The sequence below is a fragment of the Rhinatrema bivittatum genome, unplaced genomic scaffold (assembly GCF_901001135.1).
Source record: "Rhinatrema bivittatum unplaced genomic scaffold, aRhiBiv1.1, whole genome shotgun sequence".
NCBI lineage: Eukaryota > Metazoa > Chordata > Amphibia > Gymnophiona > Rhinatrematidae > Rhinatrema > Rhinatrema bivittatum.
This window is the reverse complement of record NW_021820718.1, coordinates 128,755-145,950: the sequence shown is the minus strand read 5'-3', so window position 1 is coordinate 145,950 and position 17,196 is coordinate 128,755. Positions and strand designations below refer to the sequence as shown.

General features: G+C 45.0%; 1 protein-coding gene across 2 annotated transcripts in view; it reads left to right on the top strand.

The window, feature by feature from the left end:
* LOC115082010 (transforming acidic coiled-coil-containing protein 2-like) overlaps window positions 1-17,196 on the top strand; it is a 193,583-nt gene that overhangs the window by 81,476 nt on the left and 94,911 nt on the right. For both annotated transcript variants that reach the window (XM_029586271.1, XM_029586270.1), the window contains exons 7-9: window positions 5,413-5,474; window positions 13,139-13,254; window positions 16,832-16,985. In XM_029586271.1, coding sequence (XP_029442131.1) covers window positions 5,413-5,474; window positions 13,139-13,254; window positions 16,832-16,985 — 332 coding nt within the window. The remainder of the gene's footprint in view (window positions 1-5,412; window positions 5,475-13,138; window positions 13,255-16,831; window positions 16,986-17,196) is intronic.

Genomic DNA, 17,196 nt, shown 5'->3' with positions numbered 1-17,196 from the left:
AGAAGTCCAGGAAGCAAGTTGAGGTCAATACTGAGTATCCGTCCAAGTGCAGGCGGGAATGGCTAGGCAGAGCAGGAAGACAAAGAGCAACACCGGAGGCAAGGCACACAGAAGAACTGAAGACTGACTACAAGGACTGACAAGACAAAGGCTACAAGAACTGAAGACCAGAACGAAGACCAGGAACTGAAGACAGGAACGTTGAGGTAACTCACACAACAATGGCTGTAGGCGACCTATTGCCAAGGTGAGGTGTATAGGGGGAATGGGCCTTTTAGAGGCCAAGGCTTGTGATGTCATTTGGAGGCACTGCATAGGATTTCCTGCCTCTAGTCCTTTAAGTTCAGGTAAGTTGGCAATGCAGAAAGTCAGCAGTGTCCTGCTGCGTGTTGCGTCAGGCCCGTGAGGACGCTGCGGCCTGCGTTGCCTTTGTGCCAGCATTCTTTGTTGACGTTGAGACTGGGTGTAAGCGTGGTGATTTGTGGTGGGGGGGAGGACCCGTGGACTACCAATTGCTACAAGCTCTGCCCGAAACACCACCAGCTGCTGCTTCTGCCGCCTTCCCTTAGGTGTGCATCACGCATATGTGCACATTATATAGGTCCCTTGGCAGGAAATGCTGAGCGGCGCCTTCCGATGACGTCTGGCTGACTGGCCTATTTAAGCAAGGACTTCACAGCATTACCTCACCTCAGGAACAGGTCTCCTGCCTTAGCAGTGCATGTTGCCTTCGAGTTCCTGGTTCCTGCATTCCTGATTCCTTGTCCAGTCTTTCCTCTCCAGCCTTGTCTTGTCTAGATGATCGTGGGGTTAAAGGGGCACTTAGAGAAGATAAGGCCATCGCGGACAGATTAAATGATTTCTTTGCTTCGGTGTTTACTGAAGAGGATGTTGGGGAGGTACCCGTAATGGAGAAGATTTTCATGGGTAATGATTCAGATGGACTGAATCAAATCACGGTGAACCTAGAAGATGTGGTAGGCCTGATTGACAAACTGAAGAGTAGTAAATCACCTGGACCAGATGGTATACACCCCAGAGTTCTGAAGGAACTAAAAAATGAAATTTCAGACCTATTAGTAAAAATTTGTAACCTATCATTAAAATCATCCATTGTACCTGAAGACTGGAGGATAGCAAATGTAACCCCAATATTTAAAAAGGGCTCCAGGGGCGATCCGGGAAACTACAGACCGGTTAGCCTGACTTCAGTGCCAGGAAAAATAGTGGAAAGTGTTCTAAACATCAAAATCACAGAACATATAGAAAGACATGGTTTAATGGAACAAAGTCAGCATGGCTTTACCCAGGGCAAGTCTTGCCTCACAAATCTGCTTCACTTTTTTGAAGGAGTTAATAAACATGTGGATAAAGATGAACCAGTAGATATAGTATACTTGGATTTTCAGAAGGCGTTTGACAAAGTTCCTCATGAGAGGCTTCTAGGAAAAGTAAAAAGTCATGGGATAGGTGGCGATGTCCTTTCGCGGATTACAAACTGGCTAAAAGACAGGAAACAGAGAGTAGGATTAAATGGGCAATTTTCTCAGTGGAAGGGAGTGGACAGTGGAGTACCTCAGGGATCTGTATTGGGACCCTTACTGTTCAATATATTTATAAATGATCTGGAAAGAAATACGACGAGTGAGGTAATCAAATTTGCAGATGACACAAAATTGTTCAGAGTAGTTAAATCACAAGCAGATTGTGATAAATTGCAGGAAGTCCTTGTGAGACTGGAAAATTGGGCATCCAAATGGCAGATGAAATTTAATGTGGATAAGTGCAAGGTGATGCATATAGGGAAAAATAACCCATGCTATAATTACACAATGTTGGGTTCCATATTAGGTGTTACAACCCAAGAAAGAGATCTAGGCGTCATAGTGGATAACACATTGAAATCGTCGGTTCAGTGTGCTGCGGCAGTCAAAAAAGCAAACAGAATGCTGGGAATTATTAGAAAGGGAATGGTGAATAAAACGGAAAATGTCATAATGCCTCTGTATCGCTCCATGGTGAGACCGCACCTTGAATACTGTGTACAATTCTGGTTGCCGCATCTCAAAAAAGATATAATTGCGATGGAGAAGGTACAGAGAAGGGCTACCAAAATGATAAGGGGAATGGAACAGCTCCCCTATGAGGAAAGACTAAAGAGGTTAGGACTTTTCAGCTTGGAGAAGAGACGGTTGAGGGGGGATATGATAGAGATGTTTAAAATTATGAGAGGTCTAGAACGGGTAGATGTGAATCGGTTATTTACTCTTTCGGATAATAGAAAGACTAGGGGCACTCCATGAAGTTAGCATGGGGCACAATTAAAACTAATCGGAGAAAATTCTTTTTTACTCAACGCATAATTAAACTCTGGAATTTGTTGCCAGAGGATTTGGTTAGTGCAGTTAGTATTGCTGTGTTTAAAAAAGGATTGGATAAGTTCTTGGAGGAGAAGTCCATTACCTGCTATTAAGTTCACTTAGAAAATAGCCACTGCCATTAGCAATGGTTACATGGGATACACTTAGTTTTTGGGTACTTGCCAGGTTCTTATGGCCTGGATTGGCCACTGTTGGAAACAGGATGCTGGGCTTGATGGACCCTTGGTCTGACCCAGTATGGCATTTTCTTATGTTCTTATGTTCTTAAGCTTCCTCGTCCAGTCTTGCCTTGTCCTGCCCATTTCATCCAGTGTCTTCTATGTGTCTTTGCCACCCTTGGCCTGACTTCCAGGTTCTGACCTTTCGCTTGGAGCTGACCATGATTGCCTAGTTCCCCAGTGCTTACGACAAAAGGTTCTTAGTGGGCTCACGACTCACGCTTTGTGGGTCTCTCAGGTGTCATCCAAACCTTGGAACTAATCTTCCAGCACTACTGGTGGTCACAGATGAAGACCGACGTAAAGCATTACATAGAGTCCTGTCCCGCGTGTGCCTTGAATAAAAGTGTGTGAGCTTAATCTTAGAGGTTGCTACAGCCACTGCTAGCCCCCAAGGAACCCTGGACCCACTTGGCCTCTGACTTCATCACTGACCTTCCCCTCTCTGGCAGCAACACCATATGGGTGGTAGTGGATAGATTTTCTAAGATGCCTCCCATCAGTGCCTGAACTGGCTAAGGTCTTTGTCTAACATATCTTCCATCTGCACGGAGTCCCTCTTCACATCTTCTCAGACCGGAGAGTACAGTTCACGGCCTGCTTCGGGAAAGCCTTGTGCAGGAAGTTTCGGATTAAATTGGATTTCACTTCAGCTCACCACTCCCAGAGCAATGGGCAAACTGAGCGAGTAAATCAGAGTCTCAAGGCCCTTCTATGAGCCTACATGAACCAACAGCAGGATAACTGGGTAATCCTCCTCTCATGGGCTGAATTTTTCCATAATAACTATGTAAATAGATCCATTGGCTCTTCGTCATTCTATATAGTGTTTGGGCGTCATCCCTGTACACCAAGACCTGTTCCGATTTCAGTCACTTGCCTGGCAGCTAACCAGATGGGGCATGAACTCCAGGAACCCTGACAGAAGACAAGCAGCAGAGCGATTTATAAAAATAAGCAGACAAGAAACATCACCCAGCACCTCCGCTTCGCCTGGGAAGCCTGGTTTGGCTCAGCACTAAAAACCTGCTCCACTGAAAATGCCTTCATTGAAATTTGCTCTGCAATTCCTAGTAACTTAGTAACGACAGCAGATAAAGACCGAATGGTCCATTCGCTCTGCCCAGCAATTTGCTTGGGAAGGCCCCACGAGCTGCCTTACTCACCCCCAATGTGGCTGGACCAGTCCTGTGGTCAACCTGAGATGCCACCAGCCATCACTCCTGCCACCTTCCATTAGGCGTGCGCGCATATGCATGCATTATGTAGGCCCATGGCAGGAAATGCTGAGCAGAGCTCTCCGATGACTTCAGGTTGACCGGCCTATTTAAGAAAGGACTTTGCAGCATTACCTCGCCTCAGCAATGGGTCTCCTGCCTTAGCAGTGTGTGTTGCTTTTGAGTTCCTGAATCCTGTGTTCCTGATTCCTTGCCCAGCCTTGTCGCTCTGGCCTTGCCTCGTCTCGTCCAGCCTCATCTCATCCAGCCTCGCCTCGTCCAGCCTTCCTTGTCCAGCCTTGCCTTGTCTTGCCTGTTTTGCCCAGTGTTTTCTGTGTGCCTTTATCTGCCCTTGGCCTGACTTCTGGATTCTGACGTCTTACTTGGACCTGACCACCCTTGTCTGCCACCTGCCCTGACCTTGGCCTGTTTCCTACTCCTTTATCTTGCTGCCTACGCTGGCCCTGGTGTGCCATTGGACTCTTCTCTATTCACCACCCTAGGGACCTGCCTAAATCCTGCTGGCCACCAGAATTCAAGGGCCCAACCTGCGGGTGAAGCGACTGGTATAGATGAAACTTCAGAATGTGCCACTACCGGGTGCATTTGCCAGCTGCTAGTGTATGACTTGTACGTTCACCTACGAGGCTGCACCAACTATGCTGCAGGACGAAGGGTTCACACCCACAGTTCCCTTCACAAACATACAAGGGGTGTGTGTGGGGGGGTGGGGGGGGGGATATCAGTGAATTCATTACATTACATAAATAAGGAGAATTTCCGTATTGCATCATAACAAATACAATTCAACTTATTTATTGACTCCTGCTCATAAATTTGACCGCATATGAGGACCATAAGGCCCATTGAGTCTGCTGAATGTACTCTTTGGTGCAATATACTCTACTAGTAATAGTAGTAGTAGTAGCAGCAGACTATTATCTTTGGCAGTCTATCATTAAAACCCAGCCTCTAGCCTATATTAGGCACCGCTCATGTTAATTATGTTATTACCCCCATATATCTTAATCCAAGTTAATTCGACCTGTTCATTGTAAGACATTTACTTGTCATTGTTGTTATGGTTTAAAATGTAAACCGAATTGATCAATAATTTTGTTATTGGAAAGTCGGTATAGAAAAATGCTAAATAAATAAATAAATAGTAGTAGTAGTAGTAGTAGTGGTACAGAGCTCTGAATGCCTCTACTAGTGCTATAGTAATCAGTAGTAGTAGAAGCAGTACTACAGAGTTCTGGGTGCCTCTAGTAGCACTATAGAAGTTATTAGTAGCTGTGGTACTGATGCAGAGTCCTGCGTATCTCCTAGCAGTGGGATAGAAATGATCAGTAGTAGTAATGGTGTTACACAGCTCTGGGGACCTCTCGTTGCACTGTAGAAATTAACAGTAGGAGTGGTACTGGTGCAAGTTGCTAGGTTATTTCCCAGTAATCCTGTGCAAATGATTAAGATATGGGGTCAGGGTTGAGGCGGACCTGGTGGCAGAAGCCTGTGAAGGGGGGTGCATCCCTTCCCCCCCCCCCCCCCGTCCCCTGCAGCCTTTCGTTGACCAGTGTGTGGCTGTTTTTCTTGCAGAGCTGGAGTATGGAGATTCCTACGAGATAAAGTACATGGAGAAGATCGGCTCCTCCTCCCTTGTAAGTTTCCTGGTTTCATGGGTATTGGGGCAGAGGATAATGTGGCCTGCACCGGGGGGGGGGGGGGGGCTGAGGGGCAGGGCGTGCATGGGGATAACTGGGAAATTACTGGAAATCCAGATGCCTGCAGTGGCAGCAGGGGATTCACTCTCACTACCCTCTCCCCACCTTCCCTCCCTGCTCTACACCAAACTCCCTCCCTCAGCCCCCTCTCCCCTGGAGCAGATCTTCTCAACCTTTTTTATATCGGGGCACACTTTCACGTTTGCCTGATCCTCGTGGTGCACCCAGCCAAATTTGACAATGTCATATCTAATCCTAGCCGCTGGTCACTGGTCATGTGACTGAGAGAATGCTGGGAAACAGAGTTTTAACTAAATGGAACGGCATTACCTTGCCCTCCCCAAGGGCCAACCCTAACAGCTCTTCTCTCTAAACCCAATCCCCACAAGATCCAATCCCAATCTCCTTCTCCTGCTGTGTGCAAAAATAGCGAACACTACTTTCTTTCATGCAAGAAACCTATCACTTTTATGGTCACAGCAACCCAATCCTTAAAGGGAACACTGGCTCAAAAAATCGCCAAATATCTACTCCCAGCAGTGAAAACAGAATGTGTGCGACAAAAAGGTTTCCAGCAATAACATTGAACTCTGCTTTCTGCATGCAGGTGACCTTAATAAAGAGAAAACGTTTGTTAAAATAGAAATGAAGAAGGGATGACATAATGAGTGATGAGAAGTACCATCACGTTGCACAAAATAGAAAGGCCATGAAGAATAAATAGAAATGCAAACCACAAGCCCGACTGTATTATGCGGTGCAAGAATGGAAAAAGAGAAACATTATCATTCCTAACAAAATATCAAGCAATAAAGTCAGGACATTCATAACATTAAAATCGTACTAATAAAAAGAATAAATGTTAAAACAGCCAACAAACATCCAATAATTTAAAAAAGCTTGTTATAAATTTCCCCAAAACATCAATAGAATATTTCAAAACAGCAGAAACATCAAACACCACCCAATAATTAAAATCAAAAGGATTTTAAAAACATTTACTCTCCATACCTTAGATTCTTTCGTTTCCAGTCACCCTGAGATTGTTGTGGATTGGGGGAGGGAGGGCTGCACAGACTTTATCTTCTCTCTCTTACACACACAATAACACATTCATTCTCTCTCACACACACACTCCCTTTCTCATGCCTGTGCACTCACATACACAGGCTCTCTCTCCCACACACACACAATAACACATCATTCTCACACACACTCCCTATCTCTCACATACACAGGCTCTCTCTCCCACACACACATAATAGCACATTCATTCTCACACACACTCCCTATCTCTCACATACACAGGCTCTCTCTCCCACACACACACAATAGCACATTCATTCTCACATACACTCCCTATCTCTCACATACACAGGCTCTCTCTCCCACACACACACAATAACACATCATTCTCACACACACTCCCTGTCTCTCACATACACAGGCTTTCTCTCCCACACAGACACATTGTGTGTGTCTGTTTGTGAGAGCCTGTATGTGACACATTTACTTTCACAGGCATGCATGTTCCCACAGACACACAAATACAGGTTCTCACAGAGACACACACACACACAAGCAGGCTCCCAATCATTCTCTCTCTCTCTCTCTCTCTCCCAGGCACCACAAAAGCAGGTTCCCAGTCTCTCTCTCTCGCAGGCACACATTACATAAGAACATAAGAAATTGCCATGCTGGGTCAGACCAAGGGTCCATCAAGCCTCCAACAGTGGCCAATCCAGGCTACAAGCCCCTGGCAAGTACCCAAACACTAAGAAAATCCCATGCTACTGATGCCAGTAATAGCAGAGGCCATTCCCTAAGTAAACTTGATTAATAGCAGTTAATGGACTTCTCCTCCAAGAACTTATCCAAACCATTTTAAAGCCAGTTACACTAACTGCACTAACCACATCCTCTGGCAACAAATTTCAGAGCTTTATTGTGTGTTGAGTGAAAAAGAATTTTCTCCAATTAGTCTTAAATGTGCTACTTGTGAACTTCATGCAGTGCCCCCTAGTCCTTCTATTATCCAAAAGAGTAAACAACCAATTCACATCTACCCGTTCAAGACCTCTCATGATTTTAGAGACCTCTATAATATCCCCCCTCAGCTGTCTCTTCTCCAAGTTGAACAGCCCTAACCTCTTCAGTCTTTCCTCATAGGGGAGCTGTTCCATCCCCTTTATCATTTTGGTTGCCTTTCTCTGTACCTTCTCCATCGCAATTATATCTTTTTTGAGTTGCGGTGACCAGAATTGTATACAGTATTCAAGGTGCGGTCTCACCATGGAGCGATACAGAGGCATTATGACATTTTCCTTTTTATTCACCATTCCCTTTCTAATAATTCCCAACATTCTGTTTGCTTTTTTGACTGCCGCAGCACACTGTACCGACAATTTCAATGTGTTATCCACTATGACGCCTAGATCTCTTTCTTGGGTTGTAGCACCTAATATGGAACCCAACATTGTGTAATTATAGCATGGGTTATTTTTCCCTATATGCATCACCTTGCACTTATCCACATTAAATTTCATCTGCCATTTGGATGCCCAATTTTCCAGTCTCACAAGGTCTTCCTGCAATTTATCACAATCTGCTTGTGATTTAACTACTCTGAACAATTTTGTGTCATCTGCAAATTTGATTATCTCACTCGTCGTATTTCTTTCCAGATCATTTATAAATATATTGAACAGTAAGGGTCCCAATACAGATCCCTGAGGCACTCCACTGTTTACCCTATTCCACTGAGAAAATTGACCATTTAATCCTACTCTCTGTTTCCTGTCTTTTAGCCAGTTTGCAATCCACGAAAGGACATCGCCACCTATCCCATGACTTTTTACTTTTCCTAGAAGCCTCTCATGAGGAACTTTGTCAAACGCCTTCTGAAAATCCAAGTATACTATATCTACCGGTTCACCTTTATCCACATGTTTATTAACTCCTTCAAAAAAGTGAAGCAGATTTGTGAGGCAAGACTTGCCCTGGGTAAAGCCATGCTGACTTTGTTCCATTAAACCATGTCTTTCTATATGTTCTGTGATTTTGATGTTTAGAATACTTTCCACTATTTTTCCTGGCACTGAAGTCAGGCTAACCGGTCTGTAGTTTCCCGGATCTCCCCTGGAGCCCTTTTTAAATATTGGGGTTACATTTGCTATCCTCCAGTCTTCAGGTACAATGGATGATTTTAATGATAAGTTACAAATTTTTACTAATAGGTCTGAAATTTCATTTTTTTGTTCCTTCAGAACTCTGGGGTGTATACCATCCGGTCCAGGTGATTTACTACTCTTCAGTTTGTCAATCAGGCCCACCACATCCTCTAGGTTCACCGTGATTTGATTCAGTCCATCTGAATCATTCTCCATTACGGGTACCTCCCCAACATCCTCTTCAGTAAACACCGAAGCAAAGAAATCATTTAATCTTTCCGCGATGGCCTTATCTTCTCTAAGTGCCCCTTTAACCCCTCGATCATCCAACGGTCCAACTGACTCCCTCACAGGCTTTCTCCTTCGGATATATTTAAAAAAGTTTTTACTGTGAGTTTTTGCCTCCTCAGCCAACTTCTTTTCAAATTCTCTCTTAGCCTGTCTTATCAATGTCTTACATTTAACTTGCCAATGTTTATGCTTTATCCTATTTTCTTCTGTTGGATCCTTCTTCCAATTTTTGAATGAAGATCTTTTGGCTAAAATAGCTTCTTTCACCTCCCCTTTTAACCATGCCGGTAATTGTTTTGCCTTCTTTCCACCTTTCTTAATGTGTGGAATACATCTGGACTGTGCTTCTAGAATGGTATTTTTTAACAATGACCACGCCTCTTGGACATTTTTTACTTTTGTAGCTGCTCCTTTCAGTTTTTTTCTAACAATTTTTCTCATTTTATCAAAGTTTCCCTTTTGAAAGTTTAGCACGAGAGCCTTGGATTTGCACACTGTTCCTTTTCCAGTCATTAAATCAAATTTGATCATATTATGATCACTATTGCCAAGCGGCCCCACCACCGTTACCTCTCTCACCAAGTCCTGTGCTCCACTGAAAATTAGACTTCTGGCATTAGCATACAAACATTTCAAAGTTTGTTTTTTGTTTGTATTTTTATTCTGCTTTTTAATTGATAGGGATAAATTAGAATTTTTTAGCTCAGGTGAGTTTTTAGTTACAGGCATTTGGACTACTTTTCTAATTATTGGAACCTCACTGTCGGGATGCCCTAATTCTAATGCATCATTAGTATCCTTTAAAGATACCTCTCTCCGAACCATGCGCTGCTGAGCGACTGTCGGCTTTCCCCTTTGTTCTAGTTTAAAAGCTGCTCTATCTCCTTTTTAAAGGTTAGCGCCAGCAGTCTGGTTCCACCCTGGTTAAGGTGGAGCCCATCCCTTCGGAAGAGACTCCCCCTTCCCCAAAAGGTTCCCCAGTTCCTAACAAAACTGAATCCCTCTTCCTTGCACCATCGTCTCATCCACGCATTGAGACTCCGGAGCTCTGCCTGCCTCTGGTGACCTGCGTGTGGAACAGGGAGCATTTCAGAGAATGCTACCCTGGAGGTTCTGGATTTAATTTTTCTACCTAAGAGCCTAAATTTGGCTTCCAGAACCTCCCTCCCACATTTTCCTATGTCATTGGTGCCCACGTGTACCACGACAGCCGGCTCCTCCCCAGCACTGTCTAAAATCCTATCTAGGTGACGTGTGAGGTCCGCCACCTTCGCACCAGGTAGGCAAGTTACCAGGCGATCCTCACGCCCACCCGCCACCCAGCTATCTACATTCCTAATAATCGAATCACCAACTATGACGGCAGACCTAACCCTTCCCTCCTGGGCAGTAGGCCTTGGGGAGATATCCTCAGTGCGAAAGGACAATGCATCACCTAGAGAGCAGGTCCTTGCTACAGGATCCTTTCCTGCTACACCTGGTTGGTGCTCTCCCATTATGAGACCTTCTTCCTCCAAGGCAGCACCAGGGCTGCCAGTCTGAAGTTGGGACTTGACTACTATGTCCCTGAAGGACTCATCTATATACCTCTCTGTCTGCCTCAGCTCCTCCAGGTCTGCCACTCTAGCCTCCAGAGATTGGACTCGTTCTCTGAGAGCCAGGAGCTCTTTGCATCGCATGCACATGTACAACTTCTCACCGGTGGGTAAAAAATCATACATGTGACACTCGATGCAAAAGACTGGGAAGCCCCCCACTTGCTGCTGGACTGCTGCCTTCATCTCAATTTTGATCAGTTCCTAGTTAAGTTTTAGGTTGCTATGGGAGTAGGAATGTGTCTAACTTCCTTTAAATGTATTAGTGAATTCACTATATGTCTGGTAGTGGTCTACCGGGGTCTGATCGAATTCTCAATAAAGTTTTTGTTGATGTTTTTTTTTTTTTTTTTTTTTTTTGTGAAAGTGGCACCTGCCTATAAATTAAGGGATGAGCTAGGGGTGGATGGGTTGGGAAATACAAACAGTCTAACTTTAGTTAGTCAGCCTGAGTGACTCACAGCTCCCTTGATTAACAAATGTTGGTCCCTATTCAAACCCAATCACACTACCTCAACACCTTTCCAAGGTGAGTAACTGAGCTGAACTATTCAACTTTTTTACTTAGGTATACACTGCTCCTAGCTTATTTCTAGCTTCTGGCTACTTTTTGGGGTTTTGTTTTTTTTTTTCAATACAAGCACTCAGTTAGTATTAAATACAACACTCTGCTCTTTAAAAGTCTGCAGAACACTCAGTTCTGCAGACTTTTAAAACTAAACACACTACCTACTGCTACCTTATTGACTGACTAAAAATACAAACAGTCTAACTTGTTTATTCGCTGCCTACCTACTGCTACCTTATTGACTGACTATTTAAAAATGCAAACACTCTAACTTGTTTATTCCCTGCCTTTCTGACTATTAAAGACACAAACACACTAAATAATATTCCCAAATAGTTAACTTTGCCCCAATACTTTTAAAAAAGTCAGTGTCCCAAGCAAAAACTTACTGATTCCTTTCAGCCACCAGCAAGGTGATCCTCTCCTCTCAGTGTTTCCTTGTACATTCACACATGCATTCAGTACACACACACACGTGTGTATAGTACACACACACCTCGCACATTCACACATGCATTCAGTACACACACTCACATGTGTATAATACACAGACACCTCACACATTCACACATGCATTCAGTGCACACACTCATGTGCATATAGTACACACACACACCTTGTACATTCACACATGCATTCAGTGCACACACTCATGTGACTTTAATACACACACACCTGGCACATTCACACATGCATTCAGTGCACACACTCACGTGAGTATAGTACACACACACCTCGTACATTCACACATGCATTCAGTGCACACACTCACATGTGTATAATACACAGACACCTCACACATTCACACATGCATTCAGTGCACACACTCACATGAGTATAGTACACACACACCTCGCACATTCACACATGCATTCAGTACACACACTCACATGTGTATAATACACAGACACCTCACACATTCACACATGCATTCAGTGCACTCACTCTCGTGAGTATAGTACACACACACACCTCTACATTCATATATGCATTCAGTGCACACACTCACGTGAGTATAGTACACACACACACCTCGTACATTCACACATGCATTCAGTGCACACACTCACGTGCATATAGTACACACACACACCTTGTACATTCACACATGCATTCAGTGCACACACTCATGTGACTTTAATACACACACACACCTTGTACATTCACACATGCATTCAGTGCACACACTCATGTGAGTATAGTACACACACACCTGGCACATTCACACATACATTCAATGCACACACTCACGTGAGTATAGTACACACACACGTCGTACATTCACACATTCATTCAGTGCACACACTCACATGTGTATAATACACAGACACCTTGTACATTCACACATGCATTCAGTGCACACACTCACATGTGTATAATACACAGACACCTCACACATTCACACATGCATTCAGTGCACACACTCACGTGAGTATAGTACACAGACACCTCGCACATTCACACATGCATTCAGTGCACACACTCACGTGAGTATAGTACACACACACCTGGCACATTCACACATGCATTCAGTGCACACACTCACGTGAGTATAGTACACACACACCTGGCACATTCACACATGCATTCAGTGCACACACTCACGTGAGTATAGTACACACACACCTTGTACATTCACACATGCATTCAGTGCACACACTCACGTGAGTATAGTACACACACACCTGGCACATTCACACATACATTCAATGCACACACTCACGTGAGTATAGTACACACACACCTGGCACATTCACACATGCATTCAGTGCACACACTCACATGAGTATAATACACAGACACCTGGCACATTCACACATGCATTCAGTGCACACACTCACATGTGTATAATACACAGACAGCTTGCACATTCACACATGCATTCAGTACATGCACAGACATTCTCCCTTACTGAAGCCCTTGGACACTCTTACATCTACCTCAGTGAATGACTTGATTTCATTTTTTCCCCCTTAGCCTATGGATGACACGCTGAAGAATCTGCCTTTGTACCTGATGTTCGACGCTGAGAATGAAAGTCCTGAGAAATGTCCTGCAGTCCGGTTCTCCGACTCCACAACTCCCCGCTCAGGGTACGGAGCAGACTCTGAATCTCAGGAATTAGTCACAACGAGGTCCATATTTAGACACAAGTTAGCCGAATAATTGTATCTGGCTAGCTCTGGAGTGCTGTTAAGTGATGCAGCTGCACTGCTATCGTAAAGTTTGTTGGGTAACTGGAGCTGGCTCATTTCTGCACTGCTCTTTGGCCTGACCAGGCTTAGTCGGCAAACTCAACTGCTCCCAGTTATGCCCCTAAATTATCCGGCTAAATTCTAGCTGCCTAACTTTTTAACTGAGTAGAGTTTAGCTGGTTATGTGCAGAAATATTCCGAGTTAGTCGGCTAGCTGCCTTTGAAGACGGATTTGTCACTTTCATCACTGCATGTCTCCTGTCTAAGCTTTTGCTGGTGCTGGGAAGATGACTCTGAAAAATCAAACCAGGCCTCCACCACACCCTCCGTGAAGAAACATTTCCTGATGCTGGTTCTGAGTCTTCCTCCATGGAATTTCATATCATGACCTCTAGTTCTACTCTTTCCTTTCCAACGGAAAAGGTTTGTTGTTGATTGTGCATCATTAAAACCTTTCAATTATCTGAAGGTCTGTATCCTATCTCCCCTGCACCTCCTCTCCTCCTCCAGGGTGTACACATCCAGATCCTTCAGTCTCTCCTCATTAATCTTCCGTTACAGACCCCACACTATTCTGGTCGTCCTTCTCTGGACCGCCTCCATCCTGTCTCTGTCCCTTCGGAGATACGGTCTCCAGAACTGAGCACAGTACTCCAGGTGAGGCCTCACCAAGGACCTGTACAAGGGAATAATCACTTCCCTTTTCCTTACTGGTTATTCCTCTCTCTATGCAGCCCAGCATCCTTCTGGCTTTAGCTATCGCCTTGTCACATTGCTTTGCCATCTTCAGATCCCCAGACACAATCACCCCAAGGTCTCTCTCCTGCTCCGTGCACATCAGTCTTTCACCCCCCATCACACACAGCTCTTTTGGATTACCGCACCCCAGATGCAGGACTCTGCACTTCTTGGCACTGAATTCCAGCTGCCAAATCTTTGACACCTGTTCAAGGTTTCTCAAGTCACTTTTCATTCTCTCTGCTCCTTCTGGCATGTCCACTCTGCTGCAGATCTTAGTATCATCCGCAAATAGACAAACTTTACCTTCTGTGCCTTCTGCAATGTCGCTCACAAAGATATTGAATAGAGTCGGTCCCAAAGCCAATCCCTGTGGCACTGCACTTAACACTTCTCTCTTCAGAGTAGGTTCCCTTTACCATTACACTCTGTGTCCTATCAGTGAACCAGTTTGTAATCCACACCACCATCTGCAACTCACTCCCAAGCTTCTCATTTTATTCAAAGCTTCCTATGTGGCACTGTATCAAAAGCTCTGCTGAAATCTAAACATAGGAACCTGGAAACTGAAGGCAGAAAAGGAGCAGACAGTCCATCCAGTCTGCCCAGCAAGCTAATGGTAGCACCAGCCGCACCATACAGGGCTCCCCCATACTTGGTTTCCCCAAACCATCAAAGTCAGGGTCCTTGTTGGTTGCTGTCTGAGTCCAATTCTCCGTTACCTCTTGCTGTTGAAGCAGAGAGCAATGCTGGAGTTGTATCCAAAGTATCAGGCTTATTGCTTAGGGGCAGTAACCCCCACACCAGCAGGTTACCCCCATGCTCCCTTTTCTTTATTTCCTTCCTGTAACCTTTAGGGATCCACAGTCTTTACCCCATTAATCTTTGAAATCTTTCACCATTTTTTACTTCACCACCTCTCTAAGTGGATCACATCGAGAGCTCTTCCTTGATCCATGTCTCTAGTTACCTAATCCAAAAAAATAAATAAGATTGGTCTGCCAGGACCTTCCCCTGATGATTCCATGCTGCCTCAGGTCCAGCAAGCTTCCTGACTGTAGATAGTTCACTCTCCTTTCCTTCAGCAGAGTCTCCATTACTTTTCCCACCACCGAGGTGAGGGTAACCGGTCTGTAGTTTCCAGCCTCTTCTCTGCTCCCACTCTTGTGAAGCAGGACCACCACCGCTCTTCTCCAATCACTCGGCACCACTCCCGTTTCCAGGGATCTATTGAACAGGTCACACAGCGGAGCCGCCAGCTCATCTCTGAGCTCCCTCAGTATCCTGGGATGAACCTCATCAGGCCCCATGGCTTTGTCCACTTTCCAGGGATCTATTGAACAGGTCACACAGCGGAGCCCCCAGCTCATCTCTGAGCTCCCTCAGTATCCTGGAATGAACCTAATCAGGCCCCATGGCTTTGTCCACTTTCCAGGGATCTATTGAACAGGTCACACAGAGGAGCCCCCAGCTCATCGCTGAGCTCCCTCAGTATCCTGGGATGAACCTAATCAGGCCCCATGGCTTTGTCCACTTTCCAGGGATCTATTGAACAGGTCACACAGCGGAGCCCCCAGCTCATCTCTGAGCTCCCTCAGTATCCTGGGATGAACCTCATCATGCCCCATGACCTTGTCCACTTTCAGTTTTTCTAGCTCTTCCCATTCATTCTCCACTGTAAACGGAGTTACATCTACTCCATCCCCATCTACAGTCTTGTCAACTAGCGACGGTCCTTCTCCAGGGTCTTCTTTAATGAACACCAAACTGAAGTATTTGTTTAATATTTCTGCCATTTCTTCGTCTCTCCCCACACAGTGCCCCTTGTCATCTTTCGGTTTCACTTATACCACTTGGGACCTTTCTCTGATGTATCTGAAAAACGTTTTGTCTCCTCAGTCTACCTCTTTGGCAATCCTTTCTTCCGCTTGACCTTTTGCTTTCCTGATTTCTTTCAGATAGTCTTCCCTCTGTTCCTCTTTCTGGGATCCTTTATACTTCTTGAACGCTGTTCTTTTTGCCTTTATTTTTTCAGCCACCTCCTTTGAGAACCAGATCGGTTTCTTTTTCCTCTTACTCTTCTTTACTTTTCTAACGTACAGATTTGTTGCCCTTTAATTGCTCCTTTTAACTTGGCCCACTGTTGTTCCAATTCACCCATTTTCTCCCGGTCTTCCAGTTCTTCCTCCAGGTACGTCCGTATTTATGAAATTCAAAACTCGGGTCTTCGTGTGACTTCTCTGTATCCTCCATCCCGCAGATTAAAATCTCCAGTGAGCACACTTCTCCCTTCTTTCCCACCGTTTGGATCTCCTCGATCAGATCTCGAGCCAGTTCTTCTGTGTGAGTCGGAGGCCTGTAGGCCACACCAGTAAAAATAGAAGCACCATCTTTTTTTTTTTTTTTTTTTTACAACGGTCTACAGTGCTTCTTCCCTACTGCACGTCCCTTACAATTCAGTTGCTTGGATATTGTTTTTGACATAAAGAGCCACTCCTCCCCCTTTCCTGTCCTCTCTGTTATTCCTTAACAAGTTATAGCCTGGTATGGCCGAATCCCAACCACGAGAATCTATGAACCAGGTCTCTGTAACAGCAACAATGTCCAAGCACTTCTCCACTCTTAGACTGTATCCAGTCCGGAGATTGCTGGTAAACCCATGGACTGCACCCAACCCAGGGGTCACTAATATATCCATAGCCTTCCAGGTAAATGTCACTGTTTGCTTGAATTCCAGGTCAAGTATAGAAGGACAAGAAGTCCAGTTGTCCAGTGGGATGAAAGCTCCATATCCAGCACCTCAGACTCTTCCTACCAGCCAAGGGATGAATGGTCAGCGACCGGACAGGCCAATGACCCCAGGCAGTGCGTCGGGCAACCTGGAAGAACTGGTGAGGCCATGGTGGGGATGTAAGGAGGTGCACCCTGTATGTTCTCCACCAGAGGGCTAGTTTAGACGGTTTGTCCTTGCTTCAGAGCATCGTCAAACTGATTTCTGTGCTTGGGACGGTTGTGCTGACCTAGAGAGAGAGAGCTCCAGTATTTTCCACTCCTCCTGGGTGATAGAGCTCAGTAAATCTGCAATCACAGCACCTATGGGAG